A 20,357-nucleotide genomic window follows, 5' to 3' on the forward strand; every position below is an offset into this window, starting at 1 on the left:
TCCAAAATACTTAGTAGCTGATCCATTCAAAACTTCAGGGAATCTTCCAGGAAGGAGAAAGGATGCCTCAGAAAAGGGCAGAGAATTTACCAGTGCAGTGTTAGCTAAAAAAGGAACCCTGGTTTCGGAGAGGCCAGCATATAAATGGTGGGGGTGCACCCTTGGGTCTTCTCAAACACTGAGGGGCTCTGTGCCTATTCTTCTGCCTTCCCACCCTTCTGAGGGTAATTGGCTTTTGGGGGGAGGGGGTTGGGGGGAAAGCTGTCCAAGTTTATTCTGGTTCCCTTTAGCAGATATGGTCATTTGTTTCCCCATTGTATGGATTGAATCTTTATGATTGGCTTTCCTTTTGAGTTGCTTGGCTAGTTAACAGGGCTTATTGAAGACCTCCTGCTTGTAAAACACTGAACGAGGTATTAAATGATTTCTGAGGACAAGAAAGAAAACAGTTACACTGGTTATCAGGTTTGTTCTAGACAGTTTGGCAAAGCAGTCAATCACATTTACGACACATTTACAATGTCTGAAGCCTTGTACTGAGCACTGGGATTCAGTCGACTCCTAAATCTACAAGGGGTTCGCAATACAAAGTGGTGGGAAGAGGACAAACAGTAAGGGAGAGACAAGGGCAAAACAAAAAGAAAATGAAATAAAATAAATTAATTAAAATAACAGTACAGACAAATCCCACCATACAGCCATGACGTGTTCCTTGAAAATGTGGTTAAATTGTGAATCAATCAATCAATGGTACTTATTGAGTGCTTACTGTGTGCAGGCCTCTATACTAAGTGCTTGGGAGAGTATAATACCACAGAGGTAGACACATTCTCTTATACCTTTCCCAGTTCAAAACCGTGAAGATTAATGGTAATGTTTTTATCTACTGCAGCATCAGAAATGCCTTCAGGAATAATTAGGTGGGCAACAGAGTTTATTGTACACCCACTGTGCGCAGAGTACTTTACTGCAATTTACTAAAATCACCCCCATCTCCCCCAACTTCCCCACTCCCAATCTCCAGAATTATTACTTTTTAACCTTCATTCATAATGTAGCAAGGTCTGCTGCTAAATATTGGGGGGTTTGGGTTTTGAGATGGTTTATATCAATTTTTAAGTACATGAATTTATGAAAATGACTGAAGATGCAGATCCTAGTAGAGAAGTGGTACGCTTAAATGTATACAGATGTAAACACCTTTCAAACTTGTCCTTCGAACTTGAAGATATGAGTGGAGAGGGGAGTTCAAAAGGATGTGAAGAAATTCAAAAATTGTCTGTTGCAAGGTACTTTATGAAGAAAAGAAGGCTTGCTGTTCAACTGAAATTGGACAAAGTTGAAAAACCACTAACTCAAAAGGCAGGACAAGCTCCTTCTACAGCTTTCTGAGAAGACTCAAAATTATATTACAACTCCCCATATATTACAACTCCCCACCTTTCAGTCATCATGAAAATAACCACATTTCCAGGGAACCCCATCTTGCTTTCGCATTAAGCGGTTTAGCTGTAAAAAAATGTTGAGTTTCTGAAAGGAAAAAACCCTTTTAGGATGCATTTTAGTAGAATAAAATTTTAAAACACTTTACCTGGACCAGATTGTAGATGCATTCAACAGCATTCTTCTTAACATCAGGGTCTGGGCTACTTAACAGTCTGATTAGGGGCTCTAGGCCACCTTGTTCAAATATTTGCACTTTGCTGGTATACTCCACAGCCATGTTTGCAAGGCAAAGACTAGCAAACTCATGGATAACTACGTCTTCTGCATGTTGAAAATAAAGAATGGAATTATGGCCCATGTGCATTCATCAGCTATAAATCTTATCTTTGGGGAAATCTTGTCAGTCTACAAGGTTCACGATGCTACTGAGTCAAAACAGCTTCAGAGTTTTAGTGGTAGAAACCAAAGTCGGTTAGGATACCAGATTTATGCTTCCTCTCAGTGCCCTTTGCTTTACAAAATGAATCGCATCTAAAGAATCAAACAGACTGAGATTTAAGAACTTATCAGTAAGCGCTTAGGAGGAGCTGATTTCTGGTGGGCCGGTGACCAGGCATCTCAGAACGAAACTACCCCACATCCCCGGGTCATCCCCTGCCAGTTCCCTTTTGTCCAGAAACTGGGCAGTGTTGATGAATTTCAGAGTTAAGATGTCAGGCAAACCTGGCCTGTGAATGGACGTGGAGTTGGGCCAACAAATGAGATCCTACAATGGAGGTTGGATGGCAGGATGAAAGTGGAAGGGAACTAGACAAAAAGTGAAATTCATGGCATTAATGAAACCATAGCACTGTGCTAACTGACATTTAGGTATAAGCTTGCGAAACTCTGCATTTGTCAATCAATCAGTGGTATTTAGCTTCCTGTGTGCAGAGCATTGTGCTAAATGCTTGAGAGAGCACAATACAATAAAATTGGTAGACATGAACGCTGCCCACAAATTAGACTATGTGAGACAAGGGGCTGTATCCTACCTGATTATCTTGTTATCTAGCCCAGCACTTAGTACAGTATTTGGCATGTTCTTCTTTCCCCCAGTCTTTCCTTCACAACTACCTCCTTGGCACTTCTGTACCCATTATACACTTTTATGCTCACCACCCCCTGTTGCATTTCTGTACATACCCATTACTTGAGCGATTTCTCACCTATCATAATCAATGATATTTATTGACTGCTATGTGCAGAGCACTGAACTAAGCCCTTACAACAGAGTTGGCAGACCTGTTCTCTGCCCACAATGAGCTCATGGCCTAGAGGTGAACTAGACATTAATACAAATAAATAATACCTCTTTCCTTCTTCCTCCTCACTGTGAATTGTTCTAGTGTCTATCTCCCAAATTTGACTGTAAGCAATTCAAGAGCAGTGATCATTCCTAACTTTACTATACTCTCCAAGTGCTTAGTGCAGTGCTCTGCATGCAGCAGGTGCTCAATAAATACTACTGTTTGATTGATTACCTAGATGGTGACTAAAAAAGTTGACATTTCAATTATAAATGACATTTCTTAACACAAATCAGAAATTTTTATAATGAACTGATAAAATGAAAAGTAAATTATTTCAATTCTTTTAGAATAAAGGAATTGTGTGAAATTACCTTCTGGTGCCAGTTGAGCAATGACGGAACTCATGATATCCAACTCTCTCAATAATTTTTTAAAATCATCTATAAGGAAAGAAACATACATCTAAATTATGATACCATGTTTGAAGAAGAAACTGAAAAGTCAAAACAATAATAATACATAAGCTCTTACTATCTGCCAAGCATTGTACTGAGATAATCGGGTCCCATATGGGGCTCACATTCTAAGTAGGAGGGAACATGGGTATTGAATTCCCATTTTGAGGCCCAGAGAAATTAAGTGCCTTGACCTGGATCACACAGAAGGTGAGTGGCAGGGCCGGGTCTGCTGTGTGAACTTGGGCAAGTCACTTAACGTCCCCGTGCCTCAGTTACCTCATCTGTAAAAGGGGGATGAAGACTGTGAGCCCCACGTCGGACAACCTGATTATCTGGTATCTCCCCCAGTGCTTACTACAGTGCTTGGCACACAGTAAACACTGAACAAATACCAACATTATTATTATTATTATTATTATGACTCCAAGGTCAGTACTCTTTACACAAGGCCACATTGCTTTCTTCTATCTAAAGTTATCTGAAGGAAAAACTAGGTGAAAGACAATGAGGCTTCCTAATCCTGAATAAGACTACTTCAGAAAAAAACTGGAATTCAACGTGGATCGAAATTTCAGGAAAAAAAAAAGACAGAGTAGGGAAATACGTGGAGTTAGCCTACTTCAAAATGTAGAGAAAATAGTATGTTGGAACATTGTAGTGTCCCCTAGGCTGGTGGTACATTAATTTCAATGTATTTTAGCATTCAACTGTTTATGATGAAAAGTAAATTAAAATTTCAAATATGATCATAATGTTTTTTATTTGGGCATCATGAAAAATTTGTTACAGACTATAACCAAGTATTTATTCTAAGAACCTATTTTGTAAATACTGGTTCTACTTTTCTATGTATGGAAGGGGAGAATTTATTTTCCTTAAACAATCCCTTTCAGAGGTATCTGCAAAGAGCAGATGCAAGCAAACCAAATAGAAGCAAAGAGCTGGGTGCCTGCAGAGGCAGGGGTAGTAAATGGACTCCTATCTTCCTTTAGATTGTAAGCTCCTTGTGGGCAGGGAATGTGACTGCCAACTCTGCAATATTGTATGCTCCCAAACTCTTAATGCAGTGCTCTTCGCACTTAATTGCTCAATAAATATCACTGATTGATTGATTGATTCCAGCTGCATTTCCCCCTCTTCCTTTTGCCGCTAACTCTTTGAAAGGAGTATCTTTTTGGATGAGTGTGAGAGGGACAGGAGGAAGGGGAGAGCAGAGGGTAGCCAGAGGGTGGAGATAGGTGTCTGTCTCTATCTGTCCCTAGCTTTTCTCTTTCCCTCTCTCTTTCTTTTTTCCTCTAATTGCCAATTTAGGCAGATTCTTAGTGGCTTGTCCAGATTTTTCATAATAAAAGGAGGCTTCCAGGCAGAGTTACAAAGAACCACGTTTTTACTTTTGAAATGAGGAATGGAATCGTGGAAATTCACATTGTTTGCCTTTAATTCATAGATTCCCCCTCCCATCTCAAGAGTGACAGGAGGTGTACATAAATATGGATATTAATATACATCTATGTTTACATTTTTAAACCACTCGTAATGAGATTTGCAAAGTCGACATATTTCATAAGAGCAATGATTTGCTTAAGCAAAAAAATTCCATTTTTAATATCAAGATGAAAAAGTAAAACATATTGATTGGAACTTAAAAATTTTATATCGCCTACTAGAAGATTAATAGTAAAAAATATACATTTCTTTAGAAATTATATTCTTTAAATTAACAGTCAGGCTTTGTTTCTGTGGCAGATTGTTCACCCGCTTCAGGCAAGAGGCAGGAAATATTCCCTGTATCTTTTCCAGCATAAAGTGTGAAAGAGAATTCTTATAGCCACCACCTTCAAAGGATGAACACTCATTGTCAGCAGTGCCATCTTTGAATCCCGAGGACAAATTGTATGTATATGAAACCGCATTGACTCTCTGAGACCACTAAGGGACCATTTGGTAAATTACTGCTTCAGGGCATTAATAGTTCCCTAATGGCTTGAAAAGGATGAAACTCCAAAAGTGCCTGTTATTCCCAGGGAGTAATTTATGCACTGGGATTAACTGGCTCAAAGGGTCATGAAAAAATCAGCTCTAACGATGGAATTTCTTACTGTTAGAAGCCATGATTCCAAACACCATGGTAGCGTTTCTGCGTACAATTCTATCTTCGTGTAAAAGCAGTCTGGACAAAGGTTCCACAGCTCCAAGTTCAAGCAGAGTTGATTTATTTTCCTCACCTAGGGTGAAATAATCCACACTTAGTCAAATGATCAAATCAATCTACTCTTTTGAACCCGGGCTCCCGGGCTTTCCCCCTCATTTCTTCACTGACTTTCCCTCTCTTGGGTCACAGTGAACCTTGGAATATTCTTCCTTGCTGCTTTGAAGTGATTGGAGAAGGTAAGAGAAGAGCAGCATGGCCTAGTGAATAGAGCCCGGGCCTGAGAGTCAGTAGGACCTGGGTTCAAATCCTGGCTTCACTGCTTGTCTCCTGTGGGACCTTGGGCTAGCACTTCACTTCTCTGTGCCTCAGTTCCCTCATCTGCAAAATGGGAAATCAATACCTTGTTCTCCCTCCTCCTTAGACTGTGAGTCCCATGTGTGACCTGATTCCTGGCACGTAATAAACACTTAACAAATAACCACAATTATTATTATTAATACTATTACTTTCCACCTAATCAATTGTATTTATTACGCACTTACTACGTACTACACTAAGGCCTTGAGAGAGTACAGAACAACAGAGTTAGCAGATGTGTTCCCCGCCCACAGTGCGTTTACCTTACTCTTTCAATAAGGTCTCAAAAAGTCGGTGTCTGTATTCCTCTCGATCTTCTTTCCCTTTCGGCTTATGCTGGTGAAACTGCATTATAACATAAGCCATCCCATTCTGAAAATGCTCATCCTAAGAAGTACTAATTGTTCCCAAAGACCTTCTGGGAAAGTGTCCGCTAATTCTGTTGTATTGTACTCTCCCAAGCACTCCGTACAGCGCTCTGCACATAGTAAGCATTCAATAAATATCACTGATTGGTTGACTGATGGAGAACCTCAAGCGAGGTTATTCAATTTCAACACTAGCACTTTGGAGACTTCTGTCTGCAAGTTCCAGCATGGAGAAACCCTAGAGAACCTGTTTTGTTTTCACACCCCTGCTTTTTCTTTTTCCCGCTGCAGTGGGGCTCATTTTTCTCCTCCTTGAAGTGGGACCATTCAGCTCCTGCTGCGGTAGTTGACAGAACCAATTAGTCAGCAGAAAGAAATGCCTGAAAATTGACTCCCGAGAGAGAGTTGTCACCTGCTAGGTTACAGAGGGATTATACACAAAACAGTTCTCAGAATGGTGTTTTTCTTAATATATACTAGCTCTGCTGTTGGTCCAAGGGCAACGAGTCACTGCGCTGGGAAGCGGGAGACTTGGGTCCCAGTCCCAGTTCTGCAAATTAATTAAATGTGCTACGTCTCTGCCTGCCTTCTAGCAGCATTCTGCGACCCAGTGAGAAAATGATGACTCAAGACAGAGATCCACTGGATCTCAGGGGAAAATCTCCTTCTCCATTACCAGCTTCACAGAATCTTTGTTCTCTCATTCCCATTCATCCCACTGTCTTGAAGTTCTTACTGTGGGCTCTATCTTTTTCTTTTTAACTTGAGTTTTCCCAATATTTGCCATTTCTTGTTCTATCATTTTTTTTTTTTACTGGAGATTTTCCAATAGTTGCCTTTTCCTATTTTCCCCAGTCTATAACTGTGCCACTATGACCAATGTTCAATTTGGGCCAGTCCTTGTTGGGGTTAAACCCTGCGATATGAGGGGTGAGTCCTAATGCTTATGTTGGTATGCAATCTCTCTGGGTGCCTCACCTCTCCTGGGTCAAATTAAACACTGACAGTGACTACAGCTAATTTTCTTCAAATAGTTTTATTAGTGACCATTGTTAAACTTCTTTCCTTACTTTTTCTTTGCTTCTATTTTTTTCTGATTTTGCAGTTACTTCATTCCAAGGATTTTCATTTTACTTACATGTTTATCTAGCAAAATCTAGCTTTTGCTTTTATATGAAATAGTAGATATGATGAATGTTTATCTAGCAAAAGCTAGCTTTTGCTTTTATATAAAATAGTAGATATGATGACTGAGTTGGATAGTTGCATTTTGTTTCTTTCAATTTCCCTTGTATGTGTTCTTATTTTATTGACTCCGTCAATAAAAGAGTTTCTGGATTCTGCTGAGCACCTCTTGATTTTTCTACCGGATCAACTAAAGGTTATTTCAGGGAATTCATGTTTCTGCTTCTTCCATTGCCTTAACCTTGCAATTATATGTATTTTTTTCCTTTTATTGCTATTAATCTTGGCATCCCTTTGCTTTTACTAATATTTTTGTCAGTTCCTTTTCCTCTTTACTGGTATCTACCCTATAACTCCCCTTTGACATTTTCCACTTATATCTGCTTTAAACACAATCTCATTTGTCAACAGTTACTCAGAAGCATTATTTGATTAGTAATAGAAAAAAGCATAATTGTAAATCAGTCAAGTAGAAATACTGGGTATAGTGAGAGTGATTATAACATGTCAATTATTGAATTAAATTGTCTTCACTTATATTAGGAGTCTTTTCTCTTTTTTTATACCTAACACACAATTACAAATAAAATCCAATTTTGACAGGCTAATCAATAGCACCGTGGGTTGCTATTTGTCTCTCCCGTTGCCGACTTCTTGCTCATGCCTTCCTTTTTTCCTGGAATTCCCTCTCCCTTCACATCTGGCAGACCACGGCTCTCCCCAGTTTCAAAGCCCTTATGAAATCACACCTCCTCCAGAAAGTCTTCCCTGTTGAATCTCATAGCTCTACACTACATCCCCCAACTACTACTGCAGAACTTCTTTGTCAGTGGGGAACTCAAACTCCCTCTTGAAGAACTTACTTACCTATCTTTATACTTTATTGCTTCCTCTTACCTAAGTGCAGTGCTCTGCACAAAATAAGCACTCAATAAACACCACTGATTGACTGTCAATTTCTGCTGCTAGAGTGTAAGCCCTTTGAGGCTAGGAGGCATGTCTTTTTATTGTACTTTCCCAAGTGCTTAGTACAGTGCTTTATATACATCAGGTGCTCAACAAACACTATGGCTCGTTTGATTGAAGGTGATTACATAGAATTCTGAATTCATTTGTATGGAGAATCAATCAATCAATCGTATTTATTGAGCGCTTACTGTGTGCAGAGCACTGTACTAAGCGCTTGGGAAGTACAAGTTGGCAACATATATGGAGAAGAGTCTTTCCAGTTCAGAAAAGGTACTACAGACAGTGAACTAGGGCTATGAGGGTGCGTGTAGAAGAGACGACTGATGCACAACTGATAGTCACTACGATTCATTCATTCAGTCATATTTATTGAGCGCTTACTGTGTGCAGAGAACAGTAAACACTTGGGAGAGTACAAAATAACAATAAACAGACACATTCTCTGCCCATAATGAGCTTACAGTCTAGAGGACATCTTATATATAAAGACTTAGTTTTACTACACAGCTTGCAAGGCCTAGGTGCATTCTCCAACTGTCTCTCAAATATACGACCTTCCCATATGTTCTGCCTCTCAGTTAGCCCAGGGAGAGGGGTTGAGGAATGACCGCCACATGCCAACTGGTCTACCTGTTGTTCTGTTACATTTTGGGTACTCTCCCAAGCGCTTAGTTCAGTGTTCTGAACATTGTACGTGCTCAATAAATACCACTGATTGATCTGGGGGAATCGTACTTTTAAAACATTTTTTCTGATAGTCTTACTTTGGGACCCCCTATTTTAGCTGCCAGAGAGTAAGGCGTATTGGATAGAGCAAGGCCTGGGGGTCAGTCAAAATCCTGGCTCTGCTACCTGTCTGCTGTGGGACCTCAGGCAAGTCACTTCACTTCTCTGGGCCTTCAGCTGTCAAATGGGGGTTGAGACCATGAATCCCACATAGGCTAGGGACTGTGTCCAACCCGATTTGCTTGTATCCACCCCAGCATTTAGTATAGTGCCTGGCACATAGTAAGCACTCAACAAATACCACAATTATCATTATTATTATTGTTACTTGGAAGGCTGCTGCTGCTCCCCTCAGCCCAGCTGTGCTGGGTCAGACATGTGAAGAGAATAGCAGGATAACCAAGCAGTTGCTACATGGAATATTGAATCAAGTAAGGAGAACAGAGAAAATGGCTCAAGAATACAGCAGAACTAAGCCTCAGCTAGTGCTGCATTTCATTTGAAAACTGGGAGTCAGTTACCACATACTGACCAGGAGAGCACACTGAAGTCCAGAAAAGAGTTTTGCAAAGGTTGTATGAGAAGGAGGCAAAAGGGATAACAGCTCCATTATTGCACACAAAACAACAGTAACAATAATTATGGTATTTTTGTCAAGTGTCTTATTATATAACAAACACCGTATTAAGTGCTGGGGTAGATATACAATAAACAATGGAACTCACAGACTAGGAAGGAGACAGGCATTTAGTTCCCATTTTACAGATGAGCAACCTGTGGCACAGAGAAGTGATGTGCCTTGCCCAAGGTCACACAGCAGGCATGTGGTAGAGACAGGGGAGTAGAACCCAGGTCCTCTAACTCCCCGCCTGGTGCTCTTTCACCAGCAAAGCAAGATATAATCTTTGTGTGTGTATAGCATGATGAGCCCGTTGTTGGGTAGGGACCGCCTCTATATGTGGCCAATTTGTACTTCCCAAGCGCTTAGTACAGTGCTCTGCACACAGTAAGCGTTCAATAAATATGATTGAATGAATGAATGAATCTCTCATTGACTTTATTCAGCTACGAAACTTGCCAACTGTGAAACCACTGGACTTTATAGACTTTAAGGACTTTATAGAAGCTTCAGAGAAGTGAAGGAGTTTGTGGCACTTGGTGTAGCCATGAACCTCCTCCATCTTGGCATACAACAGGCCTAAGGGGTTTTGCCAGGATTTCCAAGACTTACGAGGTGATGAAGAATTGCTTGTTTTGCAGCAAGAAGCTCCTTAATTTTTAAAGCACCAATGAAAATTGCAAATGGCCTTACAGACTTCTTCCATGTTTCAAATGCCTGGAAACCCCCTATAGTAATCAATTTCCTCAGTGCTAAATAACTTCACCAAGACCTGGTGATACTGAGACATGTAGGACCTGGGGAATATTGACCCTACACTGTAGACTGTAAGGTCATTGTGGGTAGGGAATGTGCCTACCGACCCTGTTATACTGTATTCTCCCAAGCGCTTAGCACAGTGCTCTGCACACAGTAAGCATTCAATAAATATCACCGATTTGATTGATTGAACCCATAAGGGAGGAAACACCTGAAGAGACTTCTGAAATGGAAAGAAAGATTTCAAAAAACCAACCTTTTAGTGCAAACTTGTAAATGGCTTCACATGCTTTAGCCAAAATTTCCTCTTCTGGAGAATTAAGCATAAGCACCACTGTTGCTGCTTTTTTGCTTTCAATTAATAACGGGTCAAACTGAAAAACAAAGCAAAACAAAAGGAAAAAGAACAAAATCAGATTCAGACCTACTACCAGGGGTGGAAAAATCCCGGGTCCCACTCTAATGTCTACAAATTTTACTCAGGAACTGCACCCTACTGCTACCCACAGGTCCTCTGGCAGAAGCTGCAGCCCAGGTGCTGGAATCAGTCAATCGCTGGTATTTATTGAGCACTTACTGCATGCAGAGCACTGTACTACGCACTTGGGAGTGTATAACATACCAGAGTTGGTAGACATGATCCCTGGAAGAGGGCTATTCCACTGCTACATCCTGCCCACCTGCCGCCAGAAGTCAACAATCCTGGAGCCTGGGAAGGGAGGCACTGCAGCTGCTGGAGAAGTCGTCCGAGAGTCCGGAGAGTCGCGAGCGGGGGATTTCACAGTCGTGCCCCTCCTCAGAGATGTCTCCCCTATGAGATCTTCAGTGGGGTTTTTTTTTTAATGGCATTTGTTAAACACTTACTTTGTGCCTGGCTCTGCTCTAAGCGCTGGGGTCGATACAAGCTAACCAGGTTGGACACGATCCCTCTCCCACATGGGGCTCACAGTCTTAATCCCCATTTTACCGATGAAGGAACCTCCTTTAGTCACTTAACTCCTCTGTGCTTTTCAGTTACTTCATTTACAAAACGGAGATTAAGACTGTGAGCCCCTTATGGGACCTGGACAGTGTCCAATCTGGTTAGCTTGTATGTATCCAAGCTTTTAGTACAGTGCCTAGCACTTAGTAAGCACTTAACAAATACCATAAAAAAAAAGGTTGTTGCACTTTGGGAAGGACGTATGATCGTGACAGCTTCTTCTGGTTCCTTGGAGTTTCTCCTTGCCATGTCCTCGATCCTCCAACTATGTCCAGAGAGAATGATCGCCCAGAGCTAAGATGGGGAAGCAGCGTGGCTCAGTGGAAAGAGCCTGGGCTTTGGAGTCAGAGGTCATGGGTTCAAATCCCACCTCCGCCACTTGTCAGCTGTGTGACTTTGGGCAAGTCACTTCACTTCTCTGTGCCTCAGTTACCTCATCTGTAAAATGGGGATTATGATTGTGAGCCCCACATGGGACAACCTGATCACCTTGTATCCTCCCCAGTGCTTAGAACAGTGCTTTGCACAGAGTAAGCGCTTAACAAATACCAAAATTATTATTATTATTATTATTGCTGGATACTCAACGCCAAATTCAATGCTTCCAGTTTCCCCAGAGGAATCTGATGAGTGGAAGTTGGCCCCCATTAGGGCTGACACTTTGCACTGCTTTAGGGTCACAACATAATGGGAAGCAGTGTAGCCTAATGGATAGGACATGAGCCTGGGAGCCAGAAGGAACTGGATTCTAATCCCGGCTCTGCCACTAGTCTGCTAGGTGACTTTGGGTAAGTCACTTAACTTCTCTGTGCCTCAGTTACCTCATCTGTAAAATGGAAATTAAGACTGTGAGCCCCATGTGGGACAGAGACTGTGTCCAACCTGATTACCTTGTATCAACCCCAGTGTTTAGAACAGTGCTTGGCACATAGTAAGCACTTAACAAATACCATCATTATTATTCATTCATTCAGTCGTATTTATTGAGCGCTTACTGTATGCAGAGCACTGTACTAAGTGCTTGGAAAGTACAATTCGGCAACAAATAGAGACAATCCCTATCTAACAACGGGCTCATTATTATTTTCTTGAATCTACCCCGGCACTTAGTACAGTGCCTGGCTTAACAAATACCATTAAAAATAAAAAAAGAAATGGGGTGGGAACAAGTGAGACTAACTTGGAGCTAGAGAAGAGATGATGAGGGTTGAGGAACATAATTTATAAGAGGGTAATAATACTTTTGTTTGGCTAGGGACAGCATGTTGCTGAGGGAGGAGACAGTCGGCGTGAAGCCTGTTTTTCCTGCAGTTTACTATATTATAGTAATTTTTTAGTAAAAAAAGGACTGCGAATACAGTGTTAGATATAATAGAATGACAGATTACTAAACAAATAATACAGTAGCTGTAATTATAGATTCCATCTGCTTTCACATGAGGAAGCCATAGTCCCCAACAAGCATGTTGTGAAATTATAATTTCACACTATGTACAAAATAAATGATGAACTAAAATTACCAACAAAAGACAGTGAGAAAAAGGGGACGCGATATGGCTAGGCCTTGATTATTTTACGCTCAGAAAGTGAAAGAAGCTACAGGCTTTAACCTTCCATGCTTCACATGCAGCTGCTACTTCAAAATTTTTGGTACCTCTAATCACACCAATTAATCAACTATATTTATTGACTGCTTACTGTGTGCAGAGCACTATACAAAGCGCTTGGGAGAGTACAATATAACAGAGTTGGCAGACACATTTTCTGTAAGCTTGTTGTGGGCAGGGAACGTCACTGTTTAGTTATATTGTACTTTCCCAGGTGCTTAGTACAGTGCTCTGCACACAGTAAGCACTCAGTAAATACAATTGAATGAATGAAAGAATGGCTAGAAGGAGCTTACAGTCTAGAGGAAATATAAAATTGATATTTTCAAATGCCTGTCACAATAGAGACAGAATTGAAGTGACATTGAATTGAACTGAGAAGCAATGTGGTCTAGTAGCACAAGTCTGGGAGTCAGAAAGTCCTGGATTCTAATCCTGACTCTGCCACTTGTCTCCTGTGTAACCTTGGATAAGTCACTTCACTTCTCTGTGCCTCAGTTTACCCCATCTGTAAAATGGGGATTAAGACTGTGGGCTCCATTTGGGACACGGAATGTGTCCAACCTGATTATCTTGAATCTACCCCAAAACCTATTACAGTGCCTGGCACTCAGGGCTTAACAAATAACCACTTTAAAACAACAACAAAAAACAACCCCCAAAACTCTTAGTTAAAGCAGGTCATTGTGGGGAAATTAGCAGTTAGGTGTAAATACATTATTCATTTACCACTCAGTAAATGCAGTCTATTAGCACCATTTACTACTGCATTGCTATAGGATCTAGAAAAGTCTTTACAAGACTCCTGTCCTCTTCTGCCCTACCTGGGCCAAGCCTATAGCCAATACTGCATGGTTGGTTGCCACATGGAGGTGGCATTGACAGAGTAATAGTAATGATCAATCAATTGTATTTATTAATCAGTTACTGAGTCCTGGGCACTGTATTAAGCACTTGGGAGAGTACAAACAACAATATAAAAGACACAGTCCTTTCCCACAAGGAGCTTAAAGTCTAGAGGGGAAGACAGACATTAAATAAATAAATTATGGGTATGTACATAAGTGCTGTAAGGCTGGGGTGGTGAATAAAGGGAGCAAGTCAGGGCAACTCAGAAGGGAGTGGGAAAAGAGGAAATGAGGGCATAGTCTCAGGGAAGGCCTCTTAGAGGAGATGTGCCTCCAATAAGACTTTGACGGGAGGGAAGAATATTAATATTAATATTTAATATCAGGTCTGTCTGATATTAAAAGGGAGGGTGTTCCAGGCCAGAGGCAGGACGTGGGCAAGAGGTCGGCGGCAAGGCAGATGAGAAAGAAGAACAGATGAGTACCTTCTCCTCCCCTCCTTCTCTCTTTTTCCCTCTTTTCTCCTTCTCTGCCTCCATTTCTCCTCCTCTTTGCCCCTATTCCCCTCTTTGCTTCTGCTCCATCCACCCATACTTAATAATAATAATAATAATAATAATAATAATAATGGCATTTGTTAAGTTCTTACTATGTGTCAAGCACTGTTCTAAGCACTGGGGTAGATACAAGCTAATCAGGTTGTCCCACATGGGGCTCACAGTCTTAAACCCCATTTTACGGATGAGGTAAATGAGGCACAGAGAAGTAAAGTAAAGTAAATGAGGCCCAAGCGCTTAGTACAGTGCTCTGCACACAGTAAGCGCTCAATAAATACGATTGATGATGAAGTGACTCACCCAAGGTCACTTCTTTCTTGTCTCTCTTTCCTCACACATTTCCCCCACTTATCCCCTCTACCCACCTGGAGCTGGGGCTCCTGTCCCCGAAAAGTCTTAACAAGACCCTGGGGTAACTGGGTGGGCTCCCCAATTGCCCAAAGCAACAACAGACAGCCCCAGTTTATTTCTGTCCCTGATTTCAGTAGGCAGTCAATACTGATGATGATTATAATGATGATGTGAACATTTGATGACATTAGCAACAAAGGTCCTCAAGGATTAGTGACAGCTGGCTGCCTGTCAACTGTATATAGGAGAGAATCAGAACTGTTATTCAAAGTTCCCTTGTCTCTTTAGACATTTTAGTAAATTCTTAGAGAAGTGATCATTCAATCAATCAATGGTATTTATTGAGCACTTACTATGTGCAGAGCACTGTTATAAACGCTTGGGAGAGTACAGTACAAGAGAATTTGCAGACAAGTTCCTTATAATGTCTGTAAATTTGATGGTTAGTCCTGGTGGCAAGGGTTAAGCCCTTTGTATTAAGTATCCGTGGTGAATCAGCCCCCAGAAGCTCTGCCTTAATCTTTAATTCTTTGCTCGTTTGCATTTGGGGATTGTATGTTTTTGGGGGGGAAGGATTTGGGATGGTGGAGGTAGGGAGGGGGAGATCAAAGGGACTGAGCTGTGAGAGAAGACTCAGTTGATTAGGGGTGGGAAGAACAAGCAATAAATGAATAACCTTGGATATCATTTCTAGTAAGGTCAAACGCAAGGAGAAGAGCAAAACTTCCTTTCTCCCTTCAGGCCTGATGGAGACAAAGCAACAGATAAAACTACACAGCCCTAGATATAAAAGGCGCAGACGGACACACACAGACACACACACTCACAATTCCTCCCCCCCACCCCCATAGGCAAAGGAAGAGATCTCACAAGCACACACTCTGATTCTTGTAGATTCAATGATACAAGATACAAACCCACTCAGATTCATAGATACCCTGGTAGACACACCTTTACTCACTCTCTCTCACACACAACTCTCTCTCTCTAAGCAGAAGTATCAGAAGTGGGTAAGAAATAGTAGTGTCTGATCACAACAGCCACCGTGACTAGTTTCCTGACTAGTATCATTCCGGGTATCCTTCTTCTCTGATCCTAAAAGCAGACTTTTTCTGGGGCTGGTGGAGGTACAAACAGTGGTTGAAAACTCAAGGGAGTCATCAATGATGACAGCTGTCAACAACTCAGCTGTCATGATTGTTGGAGAAACAGAATGGCCTGGTGAAAATAGTATGGACCCGCGAGTCACAGCACCTGGGTTCTTAAATGTGGCTCGGGCACTTGCCGACTGTGTGACCTTAGGCCAGTCTATTGACTTCTCTGTGCCTCAATTTTCTCATCTGTAAGGTGGAGATTCAGTACCTGTTCTCCCTCTTAGACTAGGAGCCCCATGTGGGAAAGGGACTGTGTCCAATCTGATCATCTTAAATCTACCACAGCCCTAAGCACAGTGTCTGGCACGCTGTAAGCAATTAAAAATACCACAATCATTATTACTGCAGTGGTAGAACCAGGTGAAACAATGGATGGCCATTCACTGAGAGTACTATATCATCATCAATCGTATTTATTGAGCACTTACTATGTGCAGAGCACTGTACTAAGCGCTTGGAAAGTACAAATTGGCAACATATAGAGACAGTCCCTACCCAACAGTGGGCTCACAGTCTAAAAGACTGGTTATGAAATCTGTACAAGAACCCTGACCCAAAAGAATGCCTTATTCCAACTTTGCCTAAGAGGAAGGATGATAGACAATGGCTAATTAGCCATCTCCTTCTCATTTTGGGAAATATTACCTTGATATCTGATTGTACAATGTTTCTATACTTCACTGATGTTTACCTATTTACAATTCTACATTTTACTGTGAAAAACTCAAGAAGCAGCCTCCATTTCCAATAGAGAGAGAATCTTCCGGGTATTTATAAACTTTAAATAGAAGAGCCAAAAAAAAAACCTGGCTTTTAAAAAGAAAGAGACATGAGAAGACAAGTCCTTTGTGCCATGAAGAATAAGTAGCTGTTAAGTACCTAGGATGTGAAAAAGAATATGTACCCTTAGCGCCTCTACTGAGCTAGGAATAGAATTTAGGGCTTCGAATATACAAAGCTGAATTAGGTTAGACAAAAGTCTCTCTCTTTCCCTCCCTCCGTCTTTATCTCCCTCATTCTCTACACATGTTTGTGAATAATTTGTTCAAAGGTAATCCTACTGATGGGGAGGTGAACTTCGCCCACATGAGGGGGTGTCATCCAAAAGGCTGATGCTTGACAACAGCCTCCTCTATAATGTGCATCATGATATAGGTAAATAATAATAATGATGATGGTATTTGTTAAGCATTTACTATGTGCCAAGTACTGTTCTAAATGCCGGGGTGGATACAAGCTAATCAGGTTGGTCACAGTCCCTGTCCCACATGGGGCTTGCACTCTTAATCCCCATTTTACAGGTGAGGTAACTGAGACCCAGAGAAGTGAAGTGACTCGCCTGAGGTCACTCAGCAGATAAGTGGTACAGACAGGATTAGAACCCAGATCATTCTCATTACCAGGTCCAGGCTCTATCCACTAGGCCATGTTGATAACTGCATTATGTTCCTTGAAAATGTGGTAGAGTCACGAAACGTTGCGTAGCAGGGCCAGGACCTAGGTGTCTGGCTATTGGCAGGGCTCCAGCTGGAATTCTTGCAACATTTTCCTGCCCTGATTCCAGGCCTGGCACCGGCACAAACCCCTTTCCCTTCCCATTTCTGCCTCGTGGGACGATGGTGACGGCAATCAATCATATTTATCGAGTGCTTACTGTGTACAGAATACTGTACTAAGCACTTGGGATAGTACAATATAACAATATAACAGACACATTCCCTACCCACAGCAAGGGCAGTCTAGAGGCAGTGGCACATGCCCAGATTAAGAGGGGCCCTTGTAGATACCACAACATTTTGCAATAGTAGGGGGGTTGCCCTAGGCAGAGCCAAGCCTGCAAAGTTCTCTTGGAGACAAAAATCTCTCTCTCTCTCCTTTCCTGGCTTGGGCACAGTGAGGTTGGTTCTTTCTCCAGCTCTTAGAAGCAGGCCTCCCTTGGGAAGATGTCTATTTATCATTTAATTCCGTTTGTGGGAAGGTTATGCCAGGGCAGTAGGAGCTGGTGATCCATTTGGAGGTTTTCTGGTTTAAATCTTAGTTTGCGGTTCTAAATCTCCAGTTGAATTTCCTTTCGGAATTTCTTCCAATTATAAAATGGATTAAATATTAACTATTGCCAATATTCTGCTTGGAAACCTAGTTCAGACTTGATTACCAGGGCTGTTGTGAAGCTAACATCCAGATACTGGCCAATCTCCTTCCTAGGAGGGTTAATATATTTTATACATATACTCCTTGCTTAGGGTATATTGGCAAGGAAGCCCCAACCTAAGGAACCTTCTGAGTCTACCAAAACATCATCGACAACATATACGACAACATGACCAGTTTCATCTACTCTGTCTGAGGTGGAAAACCAGCACAAAATGACTAGCAGTTAAGTATCTAACTTTTTGGGGGTCCCGGCAACAACAGCTTTGAAGATATGCTTTCAGGTCATGAGGCACTGTACTATATCTATTCAAAGGAATACTTTAATACAAAACACAACAGAAGTTTTCGTTGGTCTATCACAGTAGTACAAGACACAAGAACACACATATGCTGTTCAGAGCACATGAGCACATGTGGGGCAAAACCAAAGAACGCTTGCCAAGTGAGAAAGTACTACAAGAGCTATCAACATTCAAACTCAACAGCGATTGTGGAGAAGTGCTAAGAATATTATAAAGTGGGGGATGACTACTTGTTTCTCATACAGGTTCTTATGTATTAGAACTGCATTTCTTGTAAAATATTCTACAATTCAGCTTTAAGAAAGGATTTTATTCCAAATTATCAAGGCATTACTGCACATAACTAATGCTACAACGCACACACCATATTTAAGAAAAATTATAATTACAAGGGATATTTTTAATTAACTCAATTAAAATATTCTATTTATGTTACAGAATGTGTGGTTAATTCAACTTACCACATCCTTGGGAGGAGGTTCAACTTCCTTCTTTACTTTCTTACCCATCCTGAAACACAAACACAAACATAAAAAAAACAATTTTACAATAGGATTAGGAATAGGAATAGTATGTATTAAAGCACTTAGTGTCTCAAGCACACTTCTAAGTGCTGGGAAAGAAATGGATGGATCATCAATCGTATTTATTGAGCGCTTACTGTGTGCAGAGCACTGTACTAAGCGCTTGGGAAGTACAAATTGGCAACATATAGAGACAGTCCCTACCCAACAGTGGGCTCACAGTCTAAAAAGTGAGATGGATGAGATATAGACACAGTCCCTGACCCCCACACCCAGGGGTTTACAATCCAAGAATGAGGAGGGGAGAGGAAGGGAAGGGTTCGTGACAGACATGTAAGGAAAGGCCAATAAAGATACAAAAGCCAAAGTTGATGTCAATCAAGAAAGAATCAGCAGGATTTCCGGCTCCTCCCAGTTCTGACCAAGGGTCCCAGAAGTCACAGCGGTGGTTACGATGCTGACTTTTTCAATATTCTAAAAGTTGAGAAGGCCCCCCACTCCCGAGCTGGAACAGGACTGATGGGAGATCAGGTGCACGACGGTTGGGGCAGCATCCCTCACGTGTGTCTGGGCTCCAGGGGTCAGTTAATGATGGCATTTATTAAGCGCTTACTATGTGCAAAGCACTGTTCTAAGTGCTGGGGAGGTTACAAGGTGATCAGGTTGTCCCACAGGGGGCTCACAGTCTTAATCCTCGTTTTACAGATGAGGCAACTGAGGCACAGAGAAGTTAAGTGACTTGCCCAAAGTCACACAGCTGACAATTAGCAGAGCCGGCATTTGAACCCATGAACTCTGACTCCAAAGCCCATGCTCCTTCCACTGAGCCATGCTGCTTCCCCTAAGTTGTGAGAGGAGCTACGGATACCTCTCCTGGGTGTCACTCTGGGAAGGCAGCAGGGTTTCCTGTGATTCCACTAGGTCGTCTGGTGGGGAGAGAAGCTAAAAGGTGCTAATTTGTGCAGGGCATGTTGGATGTCACAGCAGGAAAGCAGGAGAATTGCCTGTGATTATGATCTGGGCAGGAACATGTCTGCTAATCCTCTAGACTGTAAGCTCGCTGTGGCGGAGGAATGTATCCATCTACACTGTTAAATTGTACTCTCCCAAGTGCTCAGTACAGTGCTCTGCACATAGTAAGCACTCAATAAATACCATTGATTGATTGATTGATTTCACTCAGTAGCCTGGCACTGCTTCCTTTTTACGTTTAAAAGTAGCCTGGCACTGCTTCCTTTTTACATTCAGGCTTATGCTCTGATTATTCCTTGAATGTAGGTGGCTTAATTAATCAATCAATCAATTATTGAGTGCTTACTGTATGCAGAGCAGCACTGTATTAAGTACTTGGCAGGGTACAATACAACCGAGTTTGAAGACACATTCCCTGCCCACAGGGGGCTTACAGTCTGGAAGGGGAGACAGGCGTGAAAATAAATTATGGCTATATACATATGTGCTGTAGGGCTGATGGCGGGGTGAATATCAAGTGCTTAAAGGGTACAAATGCACATGCAAGTGATATGAGACCAGTCCATACTTCAGTT

General features: G+C 41.7%; 1 protein-coding gene across 2 annotated transcripts in view; it reads right to left on the reverse strand.

Annotated features, from left to right (window-relative positions):
* ARMC3 (armadillo repeat containing 3) overlaps window positions 1–20,357 on the reverse strand; it is a 69,010-nt gene that overhangs the window by 45,069 nt on the left and 3,584 nt on the right. For both annotated transcript variants that reach the window (XR_005453693.1, XM_038755802.1), the window contains exons 2-6: window positions 18,748–18,796; window positions 10,588–10,705; window positions 5,296–5,421; window positions 3,110–3,178; window positions 1,592–1,767 (exon numbers count right to left, since the gene is read on the reverse strand). Coding sequence is in view for 1 of the 2 variants with exons in the window: in XM_038755802.1 (XP_038611730.1) it covers window positions 1,592–1,767; window positions 3,110–3,178; window positions 5,296–5,421; window positions 10,588–10,705; window positions 18,748–18,795 (537 nt within the window). In the remaining variant the exon portion in view is untranslated. The remainder of the gene's footprint in view (window positions 1–1,591; window positions 1,768–3,109; window positions 3,179–5,295; window positions 5,422–10,587; window positions 10,706–18,747; window positions 18,797–20,357) is intronic.

Source organism: Tachyglossus aculeatus, chromosome 13 (assembly GCF_015852505.1).
Source record: "Tachyglossus aculeatus isolate mTacAcu1 chromosome 13, mTacAcu1.pri, whole genome shotgun sequence".
In the NCBI taxonomy this organism is placed as follows: domain Eukaryota; kingdom Metazoa; phylum Chordata; class Mammalia; order Monotremata; family Tachyglossidae; genus Tachyglossus; species Tachyglossus aculeatus.